At 47.2% G+C, this 26,852-nt stretch overlaps 2 protein-coding genes across 2 annotated transcripts in view; one reads left to right on the top strand and one right to left on the bottom strand.

Annotated features, from left to right (window-relative positions):
- Positions 1 to 28: 28 nt before the first annotated feature.
- PHB2 (prohibitin 2) lies at positions 29 to 12,955 on the top strand. The gene is made up of 11 exons (XM_040436293.1): positions 29 to 177; positions 1,751 to 1,880; positions 1,959 to 2,043; positions 3,856 to 3,935; positions 5,296 to 5,480; positions 6,826 to 6,955; positions 7,330 to 7,433; positions 7,600 to 7,677; positions 7,909 to 7,985; positions 9,964 to 9,969; positions 12,700 to 12,955. Exons 2-11 carry the CDS (start codon positions 1,754 to 1,756, stop codon positions 12,734 to 12,736), a joined length of 909 nt encoding a protein of 302 aa, XP_040292227.1. The 5' UTR covers positions 29 to 177; positions 1,751 to 1,753; the 3' UTR covers positions 12,737 to 12,955.
- A 4,327-nt stretch (positions 12,956 to 17,282) lies between these two features.
- PTPN6 (protein tyrosine phosphatase non-receptor type 6) overlaps positions 17,283 to 26,852 on the bottom strand; it is an 80,755-nt gene continuing 71,185 nt past the window's right edge. Inside the window, exons 10-16 of the mRNA XM_040435641.1 lie at positions 24,943 to 25,077; positions 23,357 to 23,511; positions 22,891 to 22,958; positions 21,695 to 21,846; positions 18,429 to 18,508; positions 18,214 to 18,342; positions 17,283 to 17,444 (exon numbers count right to left, since the gene is read on the bottom strand). Of these exons, the coding sequence (XP_040291575.1) occupies positions 18,222 to 18,342; positions 18,429 to 18,508; positions 21,695 to 21,846; positions 22,891 to 22,958; positions 23,357 to 23,511; positions 24,943 to 25,077 (711 nt within the window). The 3' untranslated portion in view covers positions 17,283 to 17,444; positions 18,214 to 18,221. The remainder of the gene's footprint in view (positions 17,445 to 18,213; positions 18,343 to 18,428; positions 18,509 to 21,694; positions 21,847 to 22,890; positions 22,959 to 23,356; positions 23,512 to 24,942; positions 25,078 to 26,852) is intronic.

Genomic DNA, 26,852 nt, shown 5'->3' on the forward strand with positions numbered 1-26,852 from the left:
GCGGGCGCCATGTTGTGATTGGCAGGCGAATCACGTGACGCGGAACTAGCGGAACTATAGTGCAGGGTGAGAAGCGGCTGCCCGGAGCTGACAGGTGGGTGCGCGTTTCCGGTGTCCTTCTACTGCCGGGGCTGACATACAGGAGGGGACACGTGAAAGAGCAGAAGAAGAAGAAGGGTAAGGACGTGGGGGCCAGTCTACATGTATGTGTCATGTGTGTGAGCAGGAGCACCGTAGTGACGGGCGGCAGGATGTCCTGTGAATGATCGCATGCACCATTGCGTGCGTTTTTTGTCGTATGCGGTTGTTTGTTAGTTTTTTTCTTTAGAAAATCGCATGTCCTTCAGTGTGCTGGTGCCGTTCAGGGTCAGATGTGGGGAGGTCAGGGGGTAAAGGTTAGGATTGGACAAGAGGGGGTTAATGGATGGAGTTGGGGTAAACGTTCCGTCATGAGGATTGAAGTTCAGTTAGCGATGGGGGGTCAGGGGGTAAAGGTTAGCGATGGGGGGTCAGGGGGTAAAGGTTAGCTATGGATGTTGGGGTCAGGGGCTAAAGGTTAGCGATGGATGTGGGGGTCGGGGGGTAAAGGTTAGCGATGGGGGGTCAGGGGGTAAAGGTTAGCGATGGGGGGTCAGGGGGTAAAGGTTAGCGATGGGGGGTCAGGGGGTAAAGGTTAGCGATGGGGGGTCAGGGGGTAAAGGTTAGCGATGGGGGGTCAGGGGGTAAAGGTTAGCGATGGGGGGTCAGGGGGTAAAGGTTAGCGATGGGGGGTCAGGGGGTAAAGGTTAGCGATGGATGTGGGGGTCGGGGGGTAAAGGTTAGCGATGGAGCTGGGGGTCAGGGGGTAAAGGTTAGCGATGGATGTGGGGGTCAGGGGGTAAAGGTTAGGATTGGACAAGAGGGGGTTAATGGATGGAGTTGGGGTAAACGTTCCGTGATGAGGATTGAAGTTCAGTGTTGGATTGGGGGCGGGGACAGGGGGTAAAGGTTAGCATTGGATGTGGGGGGTTAGGGTTGGTCATGGGGGTTAAGGTTTGGACATTGGAGGTCAGGGGGTAAGGGTTAGTGTCGGACATTGGGTTGGGGTAAGGAAGCAAAAGGAGTCAGATGAGGATTGAAGATAAGGGTTGGATGTGGGGGGTGAGGATTGGGGTTGGTTCAGATCTGGGTGCTCAGGGGGTAAAGGTTTAGGATGGGCTGAGGTGGGTCTTAGGGGGTGAAGGTTGGGTAGGTTCGGGGGGGGGGGGCTGTGTGTTTGTCATTCTCCAGTCTGATGTAATCCTCTGGCCCCGTCATCACACGGATGTTTTACCATAAAGGGGGGGGGTCCGATATTGACACATCTGTAGACGCTGAGCGGCCCGGCCATTTTTGATGTTTGGTGGTGACCTGCCGGGACCCCCGCCTATCACATATTGTGCCAATCAGGCGGTTGATGCCAGTGTCCCTGTGTAATGAAATAGGCTGTGACTTTCTAATATACTTTGTGTTTCAATCCCCTCATTGCTTACAAGAACTCTGCTTGCCGTCAGTGAACAGTTACATGCAGAGGCTGAAGCTGAAAAACCCGTCCTAACCGGTGCAGGAATTGCTGCAGTGTATCAGAGCTCTCCCATGTAAAGAGCAACGTTTTTACAATAAACCATTTTTTATTTACTGACAGCCAGCAGAGATCTGTACGTTAGAAAGTTTGTAACCTCTCATCATCGTCATCATGCTGGTAATTTTTATTATTTTTTCTTCTCGGCAGATCATGGCTCAGAACCTGAAGGACTTTGCTGGTCGTCTGCCCGCTGGGCCCCGGGGTCTGGGGACGGGTCTGAAGCTGCTGCTGGGTGCCGGCGCTGTGGCCTATGCCGTGAAGGAGTCTGTCTTTACAGGTAAGTGTCCCCTAGAAGCCTCCTACCCCCGGAACAGTCGCAGTTCTCACCCCCCCCCCCCTCTCTCTCTCTCCTCAGTGGAGGGCGGTCAGCGAGCCATCTTCTTTAACCGGATCGGCGGAGTGCAGCAGGACAAAATCTTCTCAGAGGGGCTTCACTTCAGGTAGGGTTGACATCTAGCGGTGCTGCTGCCAATTTCTCACGTTTCCACCCAGCTTTCCTAGGGTCCAGATATGCATCGATATCTCGCTGGAAATGCTACCAGGGGCCGTATAGCATCACGAGATAAACCGAAGCCACAGGCGTTCAGTCGATGCAATCCTTATGTTTCCCATAGTTCCCAGCGCACTAAGGGCGTGTAGAGTTTTGCAACCATTTTGCTTCTTTTCAGTGCATCTAAAATAAGGAAAAAAAACTTTGCAAATCGTCTTTTATTAAAATAATTCCTACCGTTTTGTGTATACGGCTCTTATACAGAAGTATGGGGGTCCTTTATCACACTGGTGTAAAGTAGAACTGGCTTAGTTGCCCATAGCAACCAATTAGATTCCACTTTATATTTTCCAAAGGAGCTGTGGTTGCTATGGGCAACTAAACCAGTTTGATAAATGACCCCCATATGTGTATGAGTGCAGCCCCTTCCATCGTGGCCCTGTGATCACTGGTGGAAGGACCTGCCAGGATTGGAGGAGACTCCGATCCCGGCAGTTAAAGGGGTTGTCCAGGGTTTTGTAAGTGATGGCATATCAGTCCGACGCCGGCGGCGGGAACGCTCTACTACAGGGATGGCCAACCTGAGGCTCTCCAGACTGCCTACAGCAGGGCATGGTGGGAGTTGTAGTTTTACAACAGCTGGAGAGCCGCAGGTTGGATATCCCTGGTCAACCCCTTTTACTCTCTGTGCTCCGATCAAGCCTGCAGCAGTTAAAGGGATTCTCCAGGGTTTTGTAAGTGATGGCCCCTCATGTCGCTGTGATCACCAGCCCCTGGGGCAGACATCGCTATAGAGAGAGTCTAGGCCACCGCCGCAGTCCCCAAATCGTGCGGATTTGCCACAGATTGCAGAAGGTGAAATCCGCAGCGTAAATTGTGAATCCGAAATCTGTGCTCTCGCTGTGACCAGAAGGAGGAAGATCTCTGAGACCTGACAGGAGCAGATTCCTTCCCATTAACCCCTGCCTCTCCACGCGCCTGGTGAGGGCATTACAGCTCGCAATATGGTGGATCTGTAATCGCAATGTGCAGTCCTATGTAAGAGCAGTATAGTATGGGGACAGGTCCTCCTGGTAGCCCTGAGGGGTTGACTGAGGCACGGGGGGGACGACTGCACCATTTATAAACTATAAGTCCGGTGTATTTCTTCAGCGCTCCTAGAAACTGATCACCAATTTGGCTCCTGGGAATACGGATCTGTCCTCGGTATGCTGCTTTTACATAGGACTGCACATTAAAGGGTTTTTCTCATCTCGCTAGCACGTGGCACACATTTCAGATAGATGCGGGTCCCACCTGTCCTGTCTCCAGAAAGGTGCCTCCAAAGCGAAGGAAGAACAGCCGTGCGAGCATGACCCCCTCTGTTCACCACTGTGGGTCTCTGATTCACTCATCTTTTTTTGCGAAGAAGAGCCCCCCCCCCCCCTCCCCCTTCCAGTCTGTTTCTCTGCCGGCGTTCACAATGGATATGTGAACTTAGCCTTAGTCGTATCCGTTAATGATGCCCACCAGGTAGCTGTCGGGCTGAATTGCCCTGGGTAAGTAGCCACGCCGGTTTAGTGGAACTTTTCCTGCAGATGGTGGGGGAGCAGCAGTAATCTGGTGACAGGTCTTCCACGCTGGAGGACCTGTCATGAAGTATTATAGCACTTGTTGATGCTCTCTTCTTGCATAGCAGCAGTAATAAGGCTGGCGTGTCATGGTATTGCTGACTGTTTCCTCCTCGTCCTGTATCTCTTTGTAATGTGTCTTGTATTTGCAGGATTCCCTGGTTCCAGTATCCAATTATCTATGATATCAGAGCAAAACCCCGAAAAATCTCCTCCCCTACTGGGTCCAAAGGTGAGAACCTAGAACAGTGTACCCCTCAGTAATGTCCCCACATTGCTGGATTATGCCATAATGTGTGTGACCCTCGCAGCGTTCCCTGCTTGTTTGGTGTCTTCACACAACCTGCTGTGGTCATCTGAGAAGTGTAAGCTTCACCACATCGACAGTGCCACAAACTGAGAGAGGAAATAATAACTAGATCTCGCCTCACCGCACCCAGTGCATTATAAGAACTCAACTGGCGACAGGTTTGCTGACTGTTTCCAATACCACCTGGGAAAAATACAGGCTATAACTATCGAACGGTGGAGATCCACTGTACCAACTAACAGGCTTGTTAAGGGCGTTGTCCTGGTGGTCCCCTGGTTTTCACCATTTAACCTCTATACAGGGATCTGACCTTCGCTGCAGGAGAACAATCGGGCCACTACCTCTTGGAACAGTCCCGGTGTAGAGCACCTTAGTCGGTGTGAGGAGACTTATAGGCCATATGTGCTCCTCTGGAATTCTGGCAAGAAAAGGGATGCAAATGAGCTCTTAACAAGCTCTGCCTCTGAGGACCCCAGATGTAAGGCAGCTATCTTAGAAGTCAATGTTCAACCCTTTATAATAAGCCTTGAGACATGACTGATATTAAATAAGCCAGCATCTCATCTGCAGACAGCTGTTTTGGGGTGATTGCCCCTCATCAGTGCAGAGCAGAGAGTACTGGCTTAACTGGGTGAGAGGTTAAGGTAGGACCCCCCCCCCCCCCCCCCTCCTCCCCAAATCCTGACTTAGCCTCTCACCCAGTTAAGCCAGTACTCTCTGCTCTGCACTGATGAGGGGCAATCACCCCAAAACAGCTGGCTGCAGATGAGATGCTGGCTTATTTATTATCCAAGACATGTCTCAAGGCTTATTATAAAGGGTTGAACATTGACTTATAGCAGGGTTTCTCAACTTCGGTCCTCGGGACCCACCTACCGGTCATGTTTTCAGGATTTGCTTAGTATTGAGCAGGTGATATCATTAGTGTCCATGCATCAGGACTTACCACAGGACATTCTGAAATCCTGACCGGTAGGTGGGTCCCATGGACCGGAGTTGAGAAACCCTGACTTGTATATGTATGTGAGGTAGGATTTCCTCTTTGCACTGTGATCTGGCATTTCACATAGCTCTCAGTGGAATTTTGAATGCAGCTCTGGAAGTGATTGGAGTAACACATGGTGCAAATCATTCTAAATATCGCCCATCGTTCTGTCTGGCTTCAGCGTGTGCAATGTTGTTTAGCTGCATCTAGCATACGTTGTGCAGCAATGTTTGCGTAGTGCTGGTCTGCGTTCTGTGCAGGTTATAATGCTGCAGCTGCTGCGCTCTTCTTTCCCAGATCTGCAGATGGTGAACATCACCCTCCGTGTCCTGTCTCGCCCTCTGGCCGCTGAGCTCCCCCAGTTGTACCAGCGGCTCGGCTTGGATTACGAAGAGAGAGTCCTGCCCTCCATTGTTAATGAGGTGCTGAAGAGTGTGGTGGCCAAGTTCAATGCCTCCCAGCTCATCACACAGAGAGCCCAGGTAAGGCCCCCCACTTCGGAGCGGGAGATGGGGATTCTGGGGGGGGGGGCATATTGGGACATGTCATACAGGTGTCAAGGAGGAGGTTGTCTCCAAGGATTCAGGAGGAGTGCTCCAAGATTCAGCCCGGCCTTTTGGTGCTCCAATGTGCTCATCTGCATATAAATAAAATGCAAATATCTCTGCAGCTGTTAAAAATACAGATCAAAAGAAAGTAGGGGTGCACCGAAATTCCGGCAGCCGAAAATATCGGCCGAAAATGTACCTAATCCATTCCGGCCGATATTGTTACCTATCGGCCGAAAATATGGGGTGTGGGATTTGTCACCCACCATCTGCGGGCGGGCGCCGGGCGGGCGGTTTACTGCATCTTTATTTTACCTTACAATCGTGACGCTCCAGTAACAACTCTGCAGGCAGAGTGGAGGGCGGCGTAACGTCACTTACTCACGTGACGCGCCTGCTCCGCCTCCTTCATTCATAAAGTGGGCGGAGCAGGTGCGTCACGTGAGTAAGTGACGTTACGCCGCCCTCCGCTCTGCCTGCAGAGTTGTTACTGGAGCGTCACGATTGTAAGGTAAAATAAAGATGCAGTGAGTGATGCTGTGAACAGCAGGGCCGGGGCTGTTATGGGTAGGGGGATCGGTCTATGGCACTGCTATGGGGAGGGGTGATCTGTGCACTGTTATGGGGAAAGGGATCTGTGCACTGTTATGCCCATAACAGTGCACATATCCCCCCCCCCCTCCATAACAGCGCCACCCACAGATCCCCCTCTCCATAACAGCGCCACCCACAGATCCCCCTCTCCATAACAGCGCCACCCACAGATCCCCCTCTCCATAACTGCGCCAATCATTTAAAAAAAAGTATTTTAAAAGTATTTGGGCAAAAAGGCAGTTTCGGTCAAGGGCATCCTGAATTTTCGGTTTCGGACCAGAATTTTCATTTCAGTGCACCCCTAAAAGAAAGGGATCATTTTAATCAGCACGATCAACCCTACCAGGCTGGTTTAATATGGTTGATCATGCTGGCATAGACTCTTTAAATGTTCTCCCATTCATTTCAATGGGTGCTCTGTAGTATCAGCCAAACCTCCCCACACCCCGCGACTGATTGCCAGGAATTCAAGGAGCCACGGCCATCAGCGAGATGACCCCTTTAAATTGTTGGAGGACCCCTGTAATATTGTCCGCAGGGAAAGTAGTGCAAATACCCAATGACAGAAGGTGGGGAAGTATTTGAAGGATGCACACTTTGCTCTGTGCCTGGTGTGCTACATGAAGCGTTCTCCTCCTTCTCCCGTCTGTCTCGCTGGTTCCTTACGTGTTTTCTGTCCTCTCAGGTCTCTCTCTTGATCCGTCGGGAGCTGACCGAACGAGCAAGGGATTTCAGTCTGATCTTGGATGACGTTGCGATCACTGAACTGAGCTTCAGCAGGGAATACACGGCGGCCGTCGAGTCCAAGCAAGTTGGTAAGTGAAATCCGCACCTTCTCCTCCATCTCCACCTATCGCCTGTAAATATGTCAAATATGTCCAGAATTCTGTGCTGGGTCTCCATTATATCATTTCCATCAGTTTTCTGTTACTGAGCTCCAAATCCCCTGCTCCTCTTCACACGGGTAGGAAAATTCTGACTGCCTGCAGCCACCACTAGAGGGAGCTCACTGCACGTGGATAGAACTCGAAAATCCATCTGCAGTGAGCTCCCCCTGGTGGTGGCCGCAGGAAGGGATTATGTTAATATTTCTCGTCTTTGCAGAGGATTTGGAGCTTTATATCAGAAAGTCGAAGCTATAAACCTGGTAAAGATTTTTTCCACAATCTGATCATTTCTGTTCTCACAGCTCAGCAGGAGGCACAGCGAGCTCAGTTTTTGGTGGAGAAAGCCAAGCAGGACCAGAAACACAAGATTGTCCAGGCCGAGGGAGAAGCTACAGCTGCCAAGATGATATCCTTCTCAGCCAAACGTGGCATCTCCTCCCATAGACACTGTAACTGATGACGGGGGTGGGGGGCTTCTGTTGGGGACATTACATTTAAGTATCATGGATATGGAGGGGATATTTATCATGGCCGCCGTCCTGTGTGTTCACTTTTCCTTGACCAGCTATTACATTGGTGATGCTCTCAGTAAAAACCCCGGCTACTTGAAACTGAGGCGGATCCGGGCGGCACAGAGCATAGCGAAGACGGTGAGTAGAATATATAGATGGAGACCACCACCCAAAATAGTCTTGTAGAGGGGCTGATATACATGAGGGACAGAGCTCTGTATGGGTCATGTGCGTTGTGGGGTTATGGTCTTTTTTTGGAGGAAGATAACAAGGTGCCTGCTTTCTGTTGGTGGACCATACCACTATGCTCCACCACGTTGAATTGGGGAACCATTTGCTCTGAGGTAAATTTCCATTTTCTTTTTTCAGATCGCTGGATCCCAGAACCGCATATACCTGAACGCTGACAACCTGTTCCTCAACCTCCAGGATGATGCCTTCACCAGGTGCGGTAAAATGTCTTTGGGTACTTTCACACTAGCGTTTAAGTTTTCCGGTATTGAGATCCGTCATAGGGGCTCAATACCGGAAAAAAACGCTTCAATTTTGTCCCCATTCATTGTCAATGGGGACAAAACGGAACTGAACAGAACGGAATGCTCCGAAATGCATTCCATTCAGTTTAATCGCGTTTCCATACCAGAGACCAAACTGTAACATGTTGTATTTTGCTTTCCGTCCTGGGAAGCGGAGCAAGACGGATCTCTGCCACAATAGAAAACGGATTCGTCCCCCATTGATTTTCAATGAAGTTCATGACTGATCCGTCTTGGCTATGTTAAAGATAATACAACCGGATCCGTTCATGACGGACGCAGACGGTTGTATTATCAGTAATGGAAGCGTTTTTGCTGAACCATGCCGGATCCAGCAAAAATGCTAGTGTGAAAGTAGCCTTAGTATGAAAGGTGCACAGTTTACCAAATGATAGTTTTGTTTTTAATTATTAATTTAATATCTTTATTAAAGTAAAACAAATACAAATCAAATCTTAATACAAAGTCTAAACTCAATATTATTACATTTTTCTTTCCCCTAAGCAATCACCTTGAACCCCCCCCCCCCCCCCCCCCCCCCCCGCAAATTGCGGATGGACCGCCATTAATATAACTGCCTATTCTTGTCCGCAAAACGGACAAGAATAGGACAGGTTATAATTTTTTTTATTATTCTGCGGACCATGGAACGGAGCAACGGATGCGGAAAGCACACAGAGTGTCGTCCGCATCTTTTGCGGCCCCATTGAAGTGAATAGGTCTGCATCCAAGCTGCAAATACTGCGGCTCGGATGCGGACCAAAACAACGGTCGTGTGCATGAGGCCTTACTCAAAGAAACAGAAAAGAAAGGAAAAAGGATACAGGAATTGAATGTACCATCAGGATTTCGAGCCTCCCATATCTTAATCCACTTCTCGTGTGCATTTCTTTGCTTATATAGGGTAGGGATCGACCGATATTGATTTTTTTAGGGCCGATACCGATAATTTGTGAACTTTCAGGCCGATAGCCGATAATTTATACCGATATTCTGGGAATTTTCATTTTTGAGAAAAAAATAAATTTCCTACACAAATCTGCTGAAAATTAATGTTTATTGTTAATGTGTATTTTTTATTTTATTTTTGTAAATCTTTTTCATTTATACTTAATATTTTTGTTTTTTTTTTTGTTTTGTTTTTTACTAACTTTTAGCCTTTTTAGCCTTGAATTATAATTAGTATCCCAAAAACGATCAATCTCTTGTTGTATCGTTTTATGGTTCTCCATGATGTTCACCAAATGATTGTTAAATGTGTCGCATAAATGTATGAGAATATGGTGAAATCTCTGTAGGTTGGAGCTGCTTAAAGCTTACCTGAGCTTTCAAAAAAAAAGTTTGCATAATGACTGTGCTTATTTATACAATCCTAACTGTAAAGGAACAGGGGCTTTACTTAAAGTATTTTTCGGCTGCACAGCTACATGCATTTCACTAAGAAGCAGGGAGCGTCTCCCTCTCTCTGTGAAGTCTGCCAACACTGTACTGCTGTTGACGACATTTCCCTTCCTTCCCGCTATGTATGTTTTCAGCTCCAGAGCAGATAAGGAGGGGGGAAATTGGAAAGTTACGCCATTCTCTATTAAATGAAATAAAATTGTGTGAAAGTACAGGGACTCTTTAAAGAATCACAAAATCAGTGCTCTGAGCTGGAGAGGTCAGCAATCCGAAGAAAACATGCACAAGATGGCCGCCAGTGTGTCTCACCACCTTGTGTATATAAAGTCCTCATTTGGTTATATACATTACATGTCGGAACGTATGTGAACCCCTGGACACTCATGTGTTGATCATTTTGGTTTTTATTGCATACACTGATTTATGTTTTTGTTTTTTCTTTTTTTCTTTTTTGCTGTTCTTATCTGGGATGATGTGAACCCTGCAGAGGGAGGTAAGTCCCCGTTTACTGTTGAACTGTGGAATTCAGTTTGTTCCCTGTTATCAGCCAGTTCAGGCTGGGCAGGTGCTGCCAGTAATGAGCCCCAATTGGATGACAGACTGGAAGCGCCATGTAGCACGTATGATGTGACATTATGCCGTGTACAGTGCCTTGCAAAAGTATTCAACCTCTTGAAAAACTCCAAAAGATTTGTGTCGATTAGAAGTGACTCGGATTGACCTTTACTTTCAGGGCACATTAAGAGGGGTTGAATACTTTTGCACTGACTCCAGCTTGAAGGGTTACTAGCTGTTCACACAACTCTTGATCAGGCTTGAGCGAATCGAGGTTCGGATCATAAATCCCAAGTCGATTAGTTCAAAATCTTTGTTTCTAATGCGGTTTCCATACAGCGTTAAAATGTATTGGCTCTGTGTCAGCAGAATTAATGTTGAGCGAGACTTCGGTATTCCTATCTGCGTCTTTAAAAACATTTTAACATAGGAATCCGAAGTGGACTTTGGTAACGAGGTACCTGCCAGCACTAAAGCCCACTTTGGATTCCTATGTTAAAAGTAATTGAAGTCTTGCGTGACTTTAGGCAATACTAACTTTGCCTACACGGAGCCAATACATTTTGAGGCTGTACAGAAATAGCATTAAAAACGAAGATCCGAACGAATAGACTTCAAAAGTTTAGATCAGTGGGGGTCTGAGCGCTGAGACCCCCCACCGATCCATAGAACGAGGAGAGAAGTGCGCACATTGTCTGCTCTCTCTCCTCACTGAACGAGACAGGCTCCATAGAAGTCTATAATCCCTGCCTCGATTCCATCTCCAGCAGCAAAGAGAGCGAGCAGACTATGTGTGCGCTTCTCTCTCCTCGTTCTATGGATCGGTGGGGGTATCGGCGCTTAGACCCCCAGCTATATAAACTTTTCATATGTGTCTATGAAATCTCAAAAGATTTGTGAAGTCAGTGACCCTTTAAGAAAAATTATTAATATTGTGTAATTTATTTTCATAGGAATTTAGAAAAGTTTAGAAATGTTAACCATTTTTTATGAGACCCTTTATTTATCAAAATCAGTGATAAGCTGGGTGTTCTAGTGGTGATAGATAATCAGTTCTGTCCTCTCCTGTCCTTACAGTACATACAGTGATAAGCAGAGTGTTCTAGTGATGATGGATAATCAGTTCTCACCTCTTCTGTGTTCTCTTGTCCTTATAGTATATACAGTGATAAGCAGGGTGTTCTAGTGGCGATAGATAATCTGTTCTTACCCTTGCTGTGTTCTCTCCTGTCCTTATACTATAAACAGTGATAAGAAGGGTGTTCTAGTGATGATAGATAATCAGTTCTCACCTCCTCCGTGTTCTTTTCTGTCCTTATACTATATACAGTGATAAGCTGGGTGTTCTAGTGGTGATAGATAATCAGCTGTCCTCTCCTGTGTGCTCTCCTGTCCTTATACTATATACAGTGATAAGCTGGGTGTTCTAGTGGTGATGGATAATCAGTTCTCACCTCTGTGTTCTTTCCTGTCCTTATACTATATACAGTGATAAGCTGGGTGTTCTAGTGGTGATAATCAGTCCTCACCTCTCCTGTGTTCTCTCCTGTCCTTATACTATACAGTGATAAGCTGGGTGTTCTAGTGATGATAGATAATCAGTTCTCACCTCTCCTTTATTCTCCCCTGTCCCTAATACTATACACAGTGATAAGCAGCGAGTTCTAGTGATGGTAGAGAATCCGGTCTCCCCTCTCCTGTCCCTTTTATATTGGGTATCTTCATGCTGCTCCAAAGCCCTTAGTTACAATGCCAGAAACTGTGCTGCACATGCTCCGCAATAAAGACCAGAGGAGAAAGTTCACTACTGGGTATCCCTGTAGTCCTCTCAGAACAGCTGGAAAAACAGGAAGACCACAATAAAGGGGTTGTCTGAGAATAAGTAACTTTTCACAGGTGCCCGCAGCCTGCCTCTGCTATGGAAAGGTTCATACTTGCCTGCTATCCTCGGTCCCGGTCCTGTACACCGGCTATCTTGTGTCTATCTTCCGGTCCACGGCTTGTTTAATTCACCCCCAGCACAGGCGTGATCATCTGCTCTGCTGCAGCCTCTTGTGGACCCGTCTTGCTGAGTCCAAATCCTGGGCTGTAGAGGAGCGCATGGTCATGCCCGTGCCAAAGACCAAGTAAACAAGCCGGGGACAGGAAGACACGCGGAGGCCGATGCGCCGGGCCGTAGCTGCAGGTAAGTATGAATCTTTCCATAGCAGAAACTATGGGCCCCTGTGACAGACAGCCCCTCCAAGGCAGCACTGGATACAGCAGCCCCACTTCTTACATGGTTCTTTCCCATTTTTAGGATTCTCTGCATTTCCAGGACATACATTTATAGCTTTCCGAACGTCTTCTGAGGACAAATTCATAGATCTTACAATTATTAAGTGTGTAACAGTGTCTTATATTAACAGTGCATTATATATTTACTTACAGAAATTTCAGAAATTGCTTTGCAATAAATATGGTTTCAGTTCTATCTAAGTTCCTGATTACTTACATGACAGTGAGAACATGTCCGACGTCACCACTTTTATTATTCGCCATCTATGTAGGAGTCTGAGTCAGAACTTTGGTCCCCTGACCCCACAGCCATGCTGTATAATAGGTTTTTGCTGTAATTCTTTCATTTTCCTGACACTCACACTTTTTCTTTTTTTTTTCCTCTTTGCAGCGACAGTCTCATAATAACCCAGAAAGGCAAGAAATGATGAACGGGACCAAAACTGCCCAAGACCTCATGTAATTTCCCCCCTACACCCTCCCTCCATCTATTCACCCTCACCCCCAGAACGATCGGAGTCTGCCCCACACACATTGTTGGGCAGGACACGGGCTGCGCTGACATTACCCCAGGATAACACGGAGTGGATTGTGTCCCCGGAAAAAGGCGACGCAATTATGTGAACTTTATTAAAAAAAAATTCTGATACTTCTGAACGTTTCTGGGAGTTTTTATTTTTATTTTTTATAAATGGTTGCAATACCCGGTGATCTGCATGTTTTTATGGTTTTTGTGTGTTTTTATTCAAAGACCGAGTAGCAAATTATAGGAGTTGTCCATGATAAAAAGAAAAAATATCTGCTTTTTCTCCTAAACCAGCGCCACTTCCATCTATGGGTTGTGTCTGGTACTGCAGTTCCACTCCATTGAAGTGAATGGGACCGAGCTGTAATGCCACTGTTTCTGGAAGAAAGCATCCATATTTTTCTTCTCCCTTGAGATTTGTGAAGGAGATTCATTGATAAGTGTAAGTGTTATAAAATCTGATTGATAGTGCAGCTTAAAGGGGTTCTCTAGTAATAATTAGTCTGACTCCCTAAACGGAAGATTCACAGTTATCCGCTGCTCCGCATGTGTCTATTGTCCAGTCCCCGCGGTGTTGACATCTGGTGCTGAAGACCACAAGCGGCACATCACTGCTGAAGCCGATCATGGGCTGCAGCGGAGCATGTGACTATGTCCGTGCAGTGACTAATGTCAACACGGCGGGGACCGGAGCATGGACACAGCGGAGGACTGTCACAGTGGGGAGCAGGTAACTATGACTCTTCTGTTTAGGGAGGCATACTGCGAGGAGTAATTATTCCTGGAAACCCCCTTTAAGATGGGGGATGACATGTGGTCGCTGCCAGTCATCTCTCTGATATCAGTCTGTGTCTGATTACTCAGGTTGATTTGACATGAAATAGGGCAGAGAAGAGGTCGGCGTTGTTCTGACCCGGTATTTCTCGTACAGTAATGGTTAGTGTACCGCACCATCTATCCGAAGTCCCTTTTATACATGGTTCAGGGCATCTAATGAGATTTGGGGTATCTCTTAGCAGATTAAGGGCTCATTCAGACGGCCGTATGTTTTGTTCCGCACCCGTTCTGCATTTTTGGTGCGGACCCATTCATTTCAATGTGACCGCAAAAGATGCAGACATCACACCGCGTGCTATCTGCATCCGTTGTTCCGTTCTGCGGCGCCGCAAAAAAGAGCATGTCCTATGTTTGTCAGTAAAACTCAGCTCCGTGGCTCCATTCAAGTTAATGGATCCGAAAAAAAACGGAAGAAATACGGAACCACTGAAACATACATTCAGTTTTTTTGCGGACAGACTGAACTGTCCACAAAAAAAAAATCTGCATTTTTACAGTCTGCAAAAAACATACGGCCATCTGAACGAGTCCTAACCTGCAGTTCCTTGTGCGTCTGTCGGACACAACGTCGTCGGAATCATCCAGTCTCTGTACATGAGAGATTGTTATACCGACAAGTCAAGTGTACTGCACACAACAAAGCGCAGTCAGGCGCCTGATGATTGATAACGTACGGATTGCGGCGTTTTAGATTTTTTTTTTTTTTTTTTTTACTGGAAGCTGCGGCTGCCTGTCTACACCTGTGAGAGGGGGAGCATGTTTGTCTACCTGTATCCAACCCGTGGCTCCCCAGCTGTTGCACAACTACTCCCATCATGCCCTGACAGTCTGCAGCTATCAGGTTGGGGATCACTGCTGTAATGTAGCACATACAGGATCTCTTCTGCCTCTTGGACTATAAGATATTAGAAGAGGAACATGAGACCAAGGACCGGCCGGCGATAAAACATTCGCACGTCAGTGATTTCCATCAGTGAGTGTGAGCCAAAACCAGGTGCGACTCTAAACACAGAACAGGTGCAGATCTTTCCCTTAGGCCTCATGCACACGACCGTTTTTTTTTTTGAGATCCGGACATGAAGGAAAAAGTTTTGGTGTCCGCCTGGCCGTGCGGAGCCAAACTGATCCGTCCTGATTTACAATGCAAGTCAATGGGGACGGATCCGTTTGACGTTGACACAATATGGTGCAATTGCAAACGGATCCGTCCCCCATTGACTTTCAATGTAAAGTCAGGAGTCCCTATTATACCATCGGATCAGAGTTTTCGCCAATCCGATGGTATATTTTAACTTGAAGCGTCCCCATCACCATGGGAACGCCTCTGTTAGAATATACCATCGGATTTGAGTTAGATCGTGAAAACTCATATCCGACAGTATATTCTAACACAGGCGTTCCCATAGTGATGGGGACGCTTCAAGTTAGAATATACTAAGAACTGTGTACATGACTGCCCCCTGCTGCCTGGCAGCACCCGATCTCTTACAGGTGGCTGTTATCCGCACAAGCACAATTAACCCCTCAGGTGCCGCACCTAAGGGGTTAATTGTGCGTATCATAGCCTCCTGTAAGAGATCAGGTGCTGCCAGGCAGGAGGGGGCACACCCCCCTCCCTCCCCAGTTTTAAATTCATTGGTGGCCAGTGTGCCCCCCCTCCCTCCCCTGTATTACTGCACATTCATTGGTGGCCAGTGGGCCCCCTCCCTCCCCTGTATTACTGCACATTCATTGGTGGCCAGTGGGCCCCCCCCCCCCTGTCTCCCCTGTATTACTGTACATTCATTGGTGGCCAGTGCGGCTCCCCCTCCTAATTAAAATCCCCCCCCCCCCCTCATTGGTGGCAGCGGAGAGTTCCGATCGGAGTCCCAGTTTAATCGCTGGGACTCTGATCGGTAACCATGGCAACCAGGACGCTACTGCAGTCCTGGTTGCCATGGTTACTAGCAATTTTAGAAGCATTATACTTACCTTCGCTGTCTGTGACCGGCCGGGTGCTCCTCCTACTGGTAAGTGAAAGGTCTGTGCGGCGCATTGCTTATAGCACAGACCTGTCACTTACCAGTAGGAGGAGCGCCCAGCCGGTCACAGACATCGCAGGTAAGTATAATGCTTCTAAAAATTGCTAAGTAACCATGGCAACCAGGACTGCAGTAGCGTCCTGGTTGCCATGGTTACCGATCTGAGCCCCAGCTATTAAACTGGGACTCCGATCGGAACTCTCCGCTGCCACCAATGATAGGGGGGGGGGGGATTTTAATTAGGAGGGGGAGCCGCACTGGCCACCAATGAATGTACAGTAATACAGGGGAGGGAGGGGGGCCCACTGGCCACCAATGAATGTACAGTAATACAGGGGAGGGAGGGGGGGCCCACTGGCCACCAATGAATGTACAGTAATACAGGGGGGGCCCACTGGCCACCAATGAATGTACAGTAATACAGGGGAGGGAGGGGGGGCCCACTGGCCACCAATGAATTTAAAACTGGGGAGGGAGGAGGGTGTGCCCCCTCCTGAGGGGTTAATTGTGCGGATCACAGCCCCTTGTAAGAGATCGGGTGCTGCCAGGCAACAGGGGGCAGTCATGTACACAGTTCTTAGTATATTCTAACTTGAAGCGTACCCATCACTATGAAAAAGCTTTTATGCAGACGGATCTGCGATCCGTCTGTGTGAAAGTAGCCTACGGCCACGGATCACGGACGCGGATGCCAATCTTGTGTGCATCCGTGTTTTTTCACGGACCCATTGACTTGAATGGGTCCGTGAACCGTTGTCCGTCAAAAAAAATAGGACGGGTCATATTTTTTTGACGGACAGGAAACACGGATTACGGCCGCGGATGAACAACGGTGCATTTTCCGAGTTTTCAACGGACCCATTGAAAGTCAATGGGTCCGCAGAAAATCAAGGAAAACGGAACAACGGCCACGGATGCGCACAACGGTCGTGTGCATGAGGCCTTATACTTTATCCCTCTGGAGGCTCCAGTCCTGGTTTTGGCTCACAATGACTGATGGAAATCACTGACGTGTGAATGAGGCTTTAGGGCAGGTTCGCATTAGCGTTATGGAATTCCGTTTTATGGAATTTTAGGACTGAATGCAAAATGGAAACCTTTAAGAGGCATTCAGTTTTGCTCCGTCCTAATACATGTCTATGGCCACAAATAACGCTTCCGTTTAGTTCTACGGAAAAAATAGTCCTGTCGGCAGGACTATTTTTTTCCGTCGTTTATAACAGAACAAAACGGAACTGTTATGGGCACATATAAAAGTTCGGTTTTTCCGTTATACATGACGGAAAAAATTGTCCTCTCGACAGGACTAGTTTTTCCGTAGAACTAAACGGAAGCGTTATTTGTGGCCATAGACATGTATTAGGACGGAGCAAAACTGAATGCTTCTTAAAGGTTTCCATTTTGCATTCGGTCCTAAAATTCCAATTTTTAGAGAACCCTATAACGGAATTCCATAACACTAATGCGAACCCGCCCGTTAGAGAGTGAGGTAGGTCCAGTGACTAGGTTGCACTCACTGGTTTTGGTAGGGATGCCACAGCATTGTGCACAAACAGCGGTAATGATACGACATTAGAGTGATGCCTGGTAGTCACTGCATGCGTAACACTTTATTAAATTATCAGTAATTTCACATTATTTTCTAGCAAAACTGTCCAAGTTGTGTGCAGTGGTGACGTCAGGAGGGGGCAGGGCAGTCTTGGATCTGTAAAAATGGTTTGAGATGCTGGAGGAATACGGAGGAGATCCGAACTGTCAAGAAAGAAGAAAACACCAGGGGCTCATTATTCCGCTCTGTAACATAACAGGACAGAAGCGCTTGTACTCAGAACACTTCTATATTTGGCCACTAGGGGGCAATGATTGATATACATTGATACAGACCACCCCCTATACCCCACCTGTATCTCCGAATGTACAATATCAACCATTTCTGGTTTACTGGTGTATCTAAGCCTGTTGTGTGATACTGTCTATTGAGCTGCTGTATCTAAGCATATGTGGTGCTTAGTAATCAGCCTGCTAAGCTGCAGTATCTAAGCATTTCATGTGTGATGTTGTCTGCTGAATCTGTGTATCTAATCCTGTAGTGTGATACTGTTTTGTCAAGCTGCTTCATACATAAGCCCATCATGTGTTATACTCTCTACTAAGCTGTGTATCTAAGCCCATCATGTGTGATACTGTCTACTGAGCTGCTGTATCTAAACATAATATGTGATACTGCCTGCTAAGCTGCAGTATCTAAGCATTTCATGTGATATGGTCTACTGAGCTGTGCATCTAGGTCCATGTGTGATACCGTGGCCTGAGTTTGTGTAGCTCATCCCATCAGGTGTGATACTGCCTACAGAGTCTGTTCATATAATCCTATGCTGTCTGTGTATCTAAGCCTGATATTCTCAGAGACACAACTGTGGAGCCCCCCTTTAAATTGAACAGCGGTGTCTATGGCAGTGATCTCAAATCTATGCCTTTCAACTACAACTCTCAACTTTCCGCAGGTTGGAGATCTTTTCACCTCTGTCACTACTTCTTCTTCAGAGAGGTCCGGGGTTTCTCCCGTTCCGCTGAAACTTTTTTGTTAACTTTTTCTTTTTTATCTTTCCTGGCGTTCAGATTTTCATAAACTGTTCCTTCATCTTTAGTCCTGAAACATAGCAGAGCCGAGATGGTTGTGAGAACGTGTGCACTGGCAAGGGGTGAACATTACGGGTGCGGAGATGGACATCTTACTTGGAGGAACTCCGGGAAACCTTCATCTTGGCCATAGACAGACCCAGGTTTCCATATTCTGATTCTCCAGCCTTTGTTTTCTGTTGGACACAGAATTTTGTTAAAGCAAATTCCTTCAATCCTCGGTCTGATCGTCCAGAAGACCTGATAGTCTGGTACTAACTGGAGAATAACCTGGAATCTATCAGAAGGCCGAGCGGACAGAACCCATCATGATGTTTACTACAGGCCTCTGCTCTTCTGTGATTCCACATTACACTGCCAGACTCTGGATTAACAGATGCCACACTAAAGGAATATCATTACACACACAGTCGAGTCCCATTATTCTGACCACGTCCTACTTTAGATGTCGGCGGGCTCGATGGGTATATAAGGTGTGTTGAGCAGGCTCGGTGGGTATATAAGGTGTGCTGAGCGGGCTCGGTGGGTATATAAGGTGTGTTGAGCAGGCTCGGTGGGTGTATAAGGTGTGCTGAGCGGGCTCGGTGGGTATATAAGGTGTGCTGAGCGGGCTCGGTGGGTATATAAGGTGTGCTGAGCGGGCTCGGTGGGTATATAAGGTGTGCTGAGCAGGCTTGGTGGGTATATAAGGTGTGCTGAGCTGGCTCGTGGGTATATAAGGAGTGGTGAGCTGGCTCGGTGGGTATATAAGGAGTGGTGAGCTGGCTCGGTGGGTATATAAGGTGTGCTGAGCGGGCTCGGTGGGTATATAAGGTGTGCTGAGCGGGCTTGGTGGGTATATAAGGTGTGCTGAGCTGGCTCAGTGGGTATATAAGGAGCGTGATAGGCTGTCTGCACACATCGTTGTGTCATGGGTAAAAGGGGAGATTTATCAGTTGCAGGAAGAGGTGATTATTGACTTTCGGGCCGTAGGTGGCGGTATTTCTGAAGCTGTGCAGTGTGAACTGTTCTCGTGCTGCTGGGGTGAAAGTGAATGGTGAGTGGACAAATGGCACCATTGTGAATAAGCAACATGGAAACTGAGGAGCACCACGTGCCAATGATGTGAGAGGTGAACGTCAGCTATGAAGGTGAGTGAGAGTGGACCCAGGGCCGGCGTCAGCACCCGGCATACCCGGGCAAGTGTGCCGGGGCCCACTGTTCCTTAGGGGCCCACTCGTTTCTGCGCCCCCTTTTAAACATTTTGACGTACTTTATGCTGCTGCGGCGGCGCTGACATCTCACAGGATTGCCAGGCCTGCGAGACAGATCGGAGGAGGACTGCTGGAGGAACATGAATGAACCTGATCACTGCAGGGGCGGAACGGAGGCAGAGCTGATCAGCAGCGGCAGTGCAGCTGAAGACAGCATAGCAGCTGAGCGCCGAAGTAACCAGGAGCAGGGTAGGAGTTGTAGGGCAGTGTGAGATGGGAGTCTGTGACGTGTGACCAGTAACATGAGGTGGCGGCTGCGGGGCTAATGCAGCCTTTAGGAGAATAATGAATTGAGCGCTCAGCAGCAAACCTCTCTGTGGGGGAATTCCTTAGACCTCAGGCTACCACATACAATGTAATGTATATATGGAAAAGAAATGCACAGCAAGCAGTAAAGCAAATATTCCTAAAGGCTCAGCAGCATGTCATTACTGCTAGCTTATCCCTCACTGCTGACAGAGCCTTTAGGAATATTTGCTTTACTGCTTGCTGTGCATTTCTTTTCCTCATCCATATACATGTGTGTACATAGTATGTGGTAGCCTGAGGTATACGGGGGTTGGGGGGGGTTCTAAGGAATTCGCCCACAAAAAGGCTTGTTGCTCATTATTCTCCTATTAGTAGAGGCTGGGGGATCCATCCCCAAAAACACCACACCATGTAGCATTAGTACGTGGCATTTGGTAGCGCACACACACACACACGCCATGCAAACTCCTGGGGTCCTAATAATTTATCTATATTCTGTAGTTGCCCCCCACCCTCTACAGAAAATTAATTCTGCCTGCAGACGACCTAAATAAATGAAAGCACCAAATTAGACCCCTAAATTCAGACCCTTATATTCATACCCTAGACTACATCCTAAATAAAATCAGAGCCCCAGACTAGACTCCTAAATTCGGAACATAGACCAGAACCCCTAAACTCTTACCCCGGTCTTCTAAATTCAGACCCCCAGACCATATATTTTCAAATGTTTTATGTCTTTACAGTATGTCCAAATAAAATAATTTTCATATTCAATGTCTGTCTGTTTCTCTTTAGAGGGTGTACAGTAAAAACGGAATACTGTGAGTAGTAGACCTGAGGGATTAAAACACTGGGTAGATAAAAAAATAAAATAGGGACATAAGGATTGATTCCCATATATTCACGCTGTAGCGTGTTCTGTCTATTGTATTTGGCACCATATATAATACATGCAGTTTTCTTGCCTCGTGTGTTGTGCAAAATGCCACAAGAGGGCCCACATGGACCTGGAATCGACCCTGGGTGGACCAACACACTATGGTGCAGCAGCCTCCTCCCCCCCCCCCCCCCCCCAAAATGAACCAGGGGGCCACCTCAGAAGCAGACGGATGGTCACTGCTCTTCTACTAACGAAGTTGCATTAGCAGAAGAGGCTTAAATTTTCGCTGCAGTATCGAAATTGGACCTCCGCTGATGGGCAAAGCGTTGCCTTCTCTGATAAGTCATGTTTTCTACTTTGTTGAACGGATGGACGTTGGCGCGTCAGGAGAGAAACATCAGAGAACGAACCCCCTGCAGCCATTTCTGGAAGAACACAAGCGGTGGGGGAGGCGTTATGGTCTTGGGGATGTTTTCCTGGCATTCTCATCCACGCAGAAGTGACTCTCAACCAATTTGGGTATGAACCCATTCTTGCAGATCAGGTACACACATACATGCCGATTGTCTTCCCTGGGGCAAATGGGATCTTCCAGCAAGACAATGCGACATGACACAGGGCTAGAAATGTCCGACATTGGTTGGAAGAGCATGACCAAGACTTCCAAGTACTTCCCTGGCCCCTAATTCCCCAGACTATAAACCCAACTGAGCATCTGTAGGACCACCTCCATGGCCGTGTTCGCTCTATGCATCCTCCCCAAAGCCCTCTCCAGCAGCTGTGAGATGCTCTGCAGTCAGCATGGCTCCGGATACTCGTGACAACCTACCAGGACCTTATGGAGTCACTCGGCCTTTCTAGCTGCTGTCCGTGCTGTACACGGCGGTTACTCTGGAGATTAGCAGGGGGTCAGAATAATGGGACTCGACTGTAATGCTCAGAGCCTCCATACTCTCCATCCACCATACTTCCTGTACCTCTAGCGCCTGCAGTTTGTGTTTGGCCGAGTCGATGTACTGGGCGATAGAGGTGTAGATGAAGCGGTACTGAGCCTCCGTCTGCACCATCCCTGAGCGCTGAGACCTCACCATCTGGATGGTTTTCTGCACGTCAATGTCGCAGTCCAGTCCTGTAGGAGACACATCAGCCGTCACAGACGGGTTCCTAGTAACCTTTTCTTTGGATAAGCAGCACCAGTGCGTGTTAGACGCTTATCCCCTCCATTTAAAAGTTTTTAAAAAAAACGGAGTTTTAAGGGAAATTGGTGGAGAGGCTTTGCCATGTTCTGATCCAGGGATCAGCAACCTCCGTCTCTCCAGCTGGAAGTTGTAGGTTGATGACCCACGTTCTAATCACATAAGCTACTTTTCACTGTAAACCAGGGGTGTCCAACCTGTGGCCCTCAATATGATTCAGTGTGGCCCCCAATCATCTGGGGACAGACATGTAAGTCTATGTCTTGTGGCTGCTCGCATGTATTTTCCATGTTTTCTCCCATCAGATGGGAATCCTGGAGGTGTATCCAGAAATTCCCAGTATATACTGTATACTGTACAATACGCCATGAATACAGTATTTAAGTTAGTAATACCTCTTTAACTTTTTCGGCCCTTGGGATTCATTTAGTCTGGCAATGTGGCCCCCAACCAGAAAAGGTTGCGCCCCCTTTCTCTACAGTGTATTTTCATAAATTAGTCTAGCTCCCATTCGTCCTTGGATTTGTTTTATTTACCTCATTTGCAGTTTTCTCTTACCCCCCATGCTTGAATCCTGGTTTGTCATCGGCCTGCTGCCCATGTCAGGACACATCTCACTGACTTAGAGCATGTCAGGACACGTGACACTACCCGCGGCCCTTGTTCTTACCAATTCCGCATCCTGCGTCCTACATTACAAGGCTCCAATGCAGGACAGAGCCTACAGCCCATCTGCCGCAGGGTGCACAACCCCTTTAAAGTGCATGTCTATAGCTAGCAATGAGCGGTGACTACAGCCTAGTTACATCATCTGATCGAGTCTGTGGCAGCCTGAAATCCACCTGCTGTCTCATCAGAGGCTCAAGGCTGCTGCTCTATTCCTCCTCTATGCTTTACACTGCAGCTCTGATCGCGCCACTTGGCTGTTGTGTATAAGCACAATCTCAGCAGGAAGACGGAGTTGTTTTCCTTCTTACCTTTTGTCTGGATGGTGTCAACCAACATGTCAATGGCGATGATGGTCCCGGTACGGCCAATCCCGGCGCTGTGAATGGAGCAGAGGAGACGACAGATGAGGCACTTTTTGGCTTCTGTCTAGTAAATTAGCAGATCTCCGCTTCTTACTGTCATTTTACAACTTATCTACATCTGTTGTTCAGTAAGTAACTTTCTTTACCTTATATTAGACTTATTAAATCATTTTTAATACTCCAGCCACATCCAGAGCTGCATTGAAACACTCTCCTGCCAAATATTCTGCTAGAACCAGCCCTCCTGACAGCATCACATCGAAGCATGGTCTGTACATAACCTGGAGCAGCAGGAAGGCGACTTCAGTTCAAGGAGTCTTAGGGCTAACTAGAAGCCAACACGATTTGTATGCAGCTTTGGATGTGATTGGAGCACAAGTACAAGAATGTTCAGAAATGGGCCTGACATTACCTGCAATGTACAATGATGGGTCCCGCTCCAGGAATGCTCTCTTGCATGCGATTCACCTCCCCCAGAAAGCTCAGGACACCTCCAGGGTCGGCAGGGACGCCATGGTCCGGCCAGCTCAGGTACTGGTAGTGAAAGATATCCCGGGTCCTGCCACTCTGAAATAACATAAAAGACCTTGCCATGACGGGGACACAATAGCCAGACGCTGCGGTACGGCCACATGGAAATTCCAATAGTCCGGCACACATCAGAAATCCAGGATACAGCCACTTCGTCATAGACTATGAATCTGAGCCACTCTGGACCTGTGGACGCCAGAAGACCGGAAATTCGGTGGAAACCTATTGCATATTTTTACTTCATACATGCTTTATGTTCTTGCAAGTGAGGTTTATATCGTTTTCTATATATTTTTAAAATTTATTTTAGACCTCCCGAATGATCTGCCTCTACTGACGTCGGATGTGATGAAGAGCATGACTTCTTCAGGATTCTCACTGCTGGATTTTTCCTAGGAAGTTGTTTTTAGGCCACAGAAACTTCTCCGCACCCCTTGACAATCCCTATGCATGTACATTGGGAAAAATGTCTCCTGAACGGAGGATCGACCCGTGAGAGGCTTGAACTTACAGGGGATTGATCTGCAGGTAACATAGGACAACCGCCAATCAGCTGTTTGAGAAGGCACCGGTGCACGCAGTTGCGCCACGGCTTTCTCCAACGTTTCCTAGGCCATGTGACATCACGTTCATTGGACACGTGGCCTAGGCGAAGTTAAAGAGTCTGAGCATGACCACTATACGATGTACGGCGGCGCACTGTGCTTGGTGAGGTATAAGAAGGCCGCGGGGCTACTGTTAGCACCGGTGTCTTCTCAAACAGCTAATCACCGAGGGTCCCAGGTGCCGGACACCCACTGATAAGATACTGATGACCTATCCTGAGGATAGAGCATCAGTAAAAAAAAAAACTCTTGGAAAACCTCTTTAAGGGCTCATTCAGACGGCCGTACGCTGTCCGCAAAAATGAGGATCAGTTCAGCATGTCCGCAAAAAAACGGATTGCATTTCGCATTTTTGCAGACACATAGACTTCAATGTATAGGACATGTTGACATGTTTCATTTGTTTTGCAGCGCCGCATATTCGCGGACAGCATACGACCATCTGAATGAGCCCTAACCCTGATAGGGTTGTTTTTGCAAACTAATATTTATTGATCCAAAGCCTCTAAAAAGAAGCAACTTTGGAGATTGGTATTCAAGACTGTTTTCAATCATTTTATGCTTACAGCTCCTGTACAGACTTATGTGTCTCCATGGTTACAGACTACAAACTATAACCATGTGTATGTAGTCTGATCCTGCAGCCATGTGTTACTCAGCTCTCTCTTCATAAACTACGGACAGAAGAAGAGAAGGCAAATGGAAGATAGTGCAGGATCAGACTACACATAGGTCTGCATAGGAGCTGTATACTCAAGACGGTAGGAGACTTTTAAATCAAGGCTATTTGCAAAGTTGTTTCATATTTTTATTTGATTCTTCATGAATCTGCCCCTTCTCTAGTGATCAGGTGCATACTTACATCCTGCAGGCTGGACACTCGTAAAGTCCGGACCTTGTACTCCATGGCCTCATGTTCTGTAAGAACTTCAACCCAAAAGTTTCCAAATTCCTTTCCATCAGCCCCGGCATCTGGCCAGTAGGGGACACATTTAGTCTGGTATGGAATGAAATGGTCAGTGACAAGAAAGAAACAGTCAGTGCCAAATATACCATAAAGGCAACATCCACCATAAAGCTGAACTATAGCATTTTGTCTGTCTACAGCAACAGCTAGAGGGTGCTTAGGAGCTTACTACATACAGATATATACAGCCACCACTAGAGGGAGCTCAGGAGATTACTATATACAGATATATACAGCCACCACTAGAGGGAGCTCAGGAGATTACTACATACAGATATATACAGCCACCACTAGAGGGAGCTCAGGAGATTACTACATACAGATATATACAGCCACCACTAGAGGGAGCTCAGGAGATTACTACATACAGATATATACAGCCACCACTAGAGGGAGCTCAGGAGATTACTACATACAGATATATACAGCCACCACTAGAGGGAGCTCAGGAGATTACTACATACAGATATATACAGCCACCACTAGAGGGAGCTCATGAGATTGCTATATACAGATATATACAGCCACTACTAGAGGGAGCTCAGGAGATTACGAAATACAGATATATACAGCCACCACTAGAGGGAGCTCAGGAGATTACTACATACAGATATATACAGCCACCACTAGAGGGAGCTCAGGAGATTACTACATACAGATATATACAGCCACCACTAGAGGGAGCTCAGGAGATTACTACATACAGATATATACAGCCACCACTAGAGGGAGCTCATGAGATTGCTATATACAGATATATACAGCCACTACTAGAGGGAGCTCAGGAGATTACGAAATACAGATATATACATCCACCACTAGAGGGAGCTAAGGAGATTACTGCATACAGATATATACAGCCACCACTAGAAGGAGCTTGAGAGCTTACTATATACAGATATATACAGCCACCACTAGAGGGAGCTCAGGAGATTACTACATACAGATATATACAGCCACCACTAGAGGGAGCTCAGGAGATTGCTATATACAGATATATACAGCCACCACTAGAGGGAGCTCAGGAGATTACTACATACAGATATATACAGCCACCACTAGAGGGAGCTCAGGAGATTACTACATACAGATATATACAGCCAACACTAGAGGGAGCTCAGGAGATTACTGCATACAGATATATACAGCCACCACTAGAAGGAGCTTGAGAGCTTACTATATACAGATATATACAGCCACCACTAGAGGGAGCTCAGGAGATTACTACAAACAGATATATACAGCCACCACTAGAGGGAGCTCAGGAGATTACTACATACAGATATATACAGCCACCACTAGAGGGAGCTCAGGAGATTACTACATACAGATATATACAGCCACCACTAGAGGGAGCTCAGGAGATTGCTATATACAGATATATACAGCCACTACTAGAGGGAGCTCAGGAGATTACTACATACAGAGAAATACAGCCACCACTAGAGGGAGCTCAGGAGATTACTACATACAGATATATACATCCACCACTAGAGGGAGCTCAGGAGATTACTGCATACAGATATATACAGCCACCACTAGAAGGAGCTTGAGAGCTTACTATATACATATATATACAGCCACCACTAGAGGGAGCTCAGGAGATTACTACATACAGATATATACAGCCACAACTAGAGAGAGCTCATGAGATTGCTATATACAGATATATACAGCCACTACTAGAGGGAGCTCAGGAGATTACGAAATACAGATATATACATCCACCACTAGAGGGAGCTAAGGAGATTACTGCATACAGATATATACAGCCACCACTAGAAGGAGCTTGAGAGCTTACTATA

The sequence above is a fragment of the Bufo bufo genome, chromosome 6 (assembly GCF_905171765.1).
Source record: "Bufo bufo chromosome 6, aBufBuf1.1, whole genome shotgun sequence".
In the NCBI taxonomy this organism is placed as follows: domain Eukaryota; kingdom Metazoa; phylum Chordata; class Amphibia; order Anura; family Bufonidae; genus Bufo; species Bufo bufo.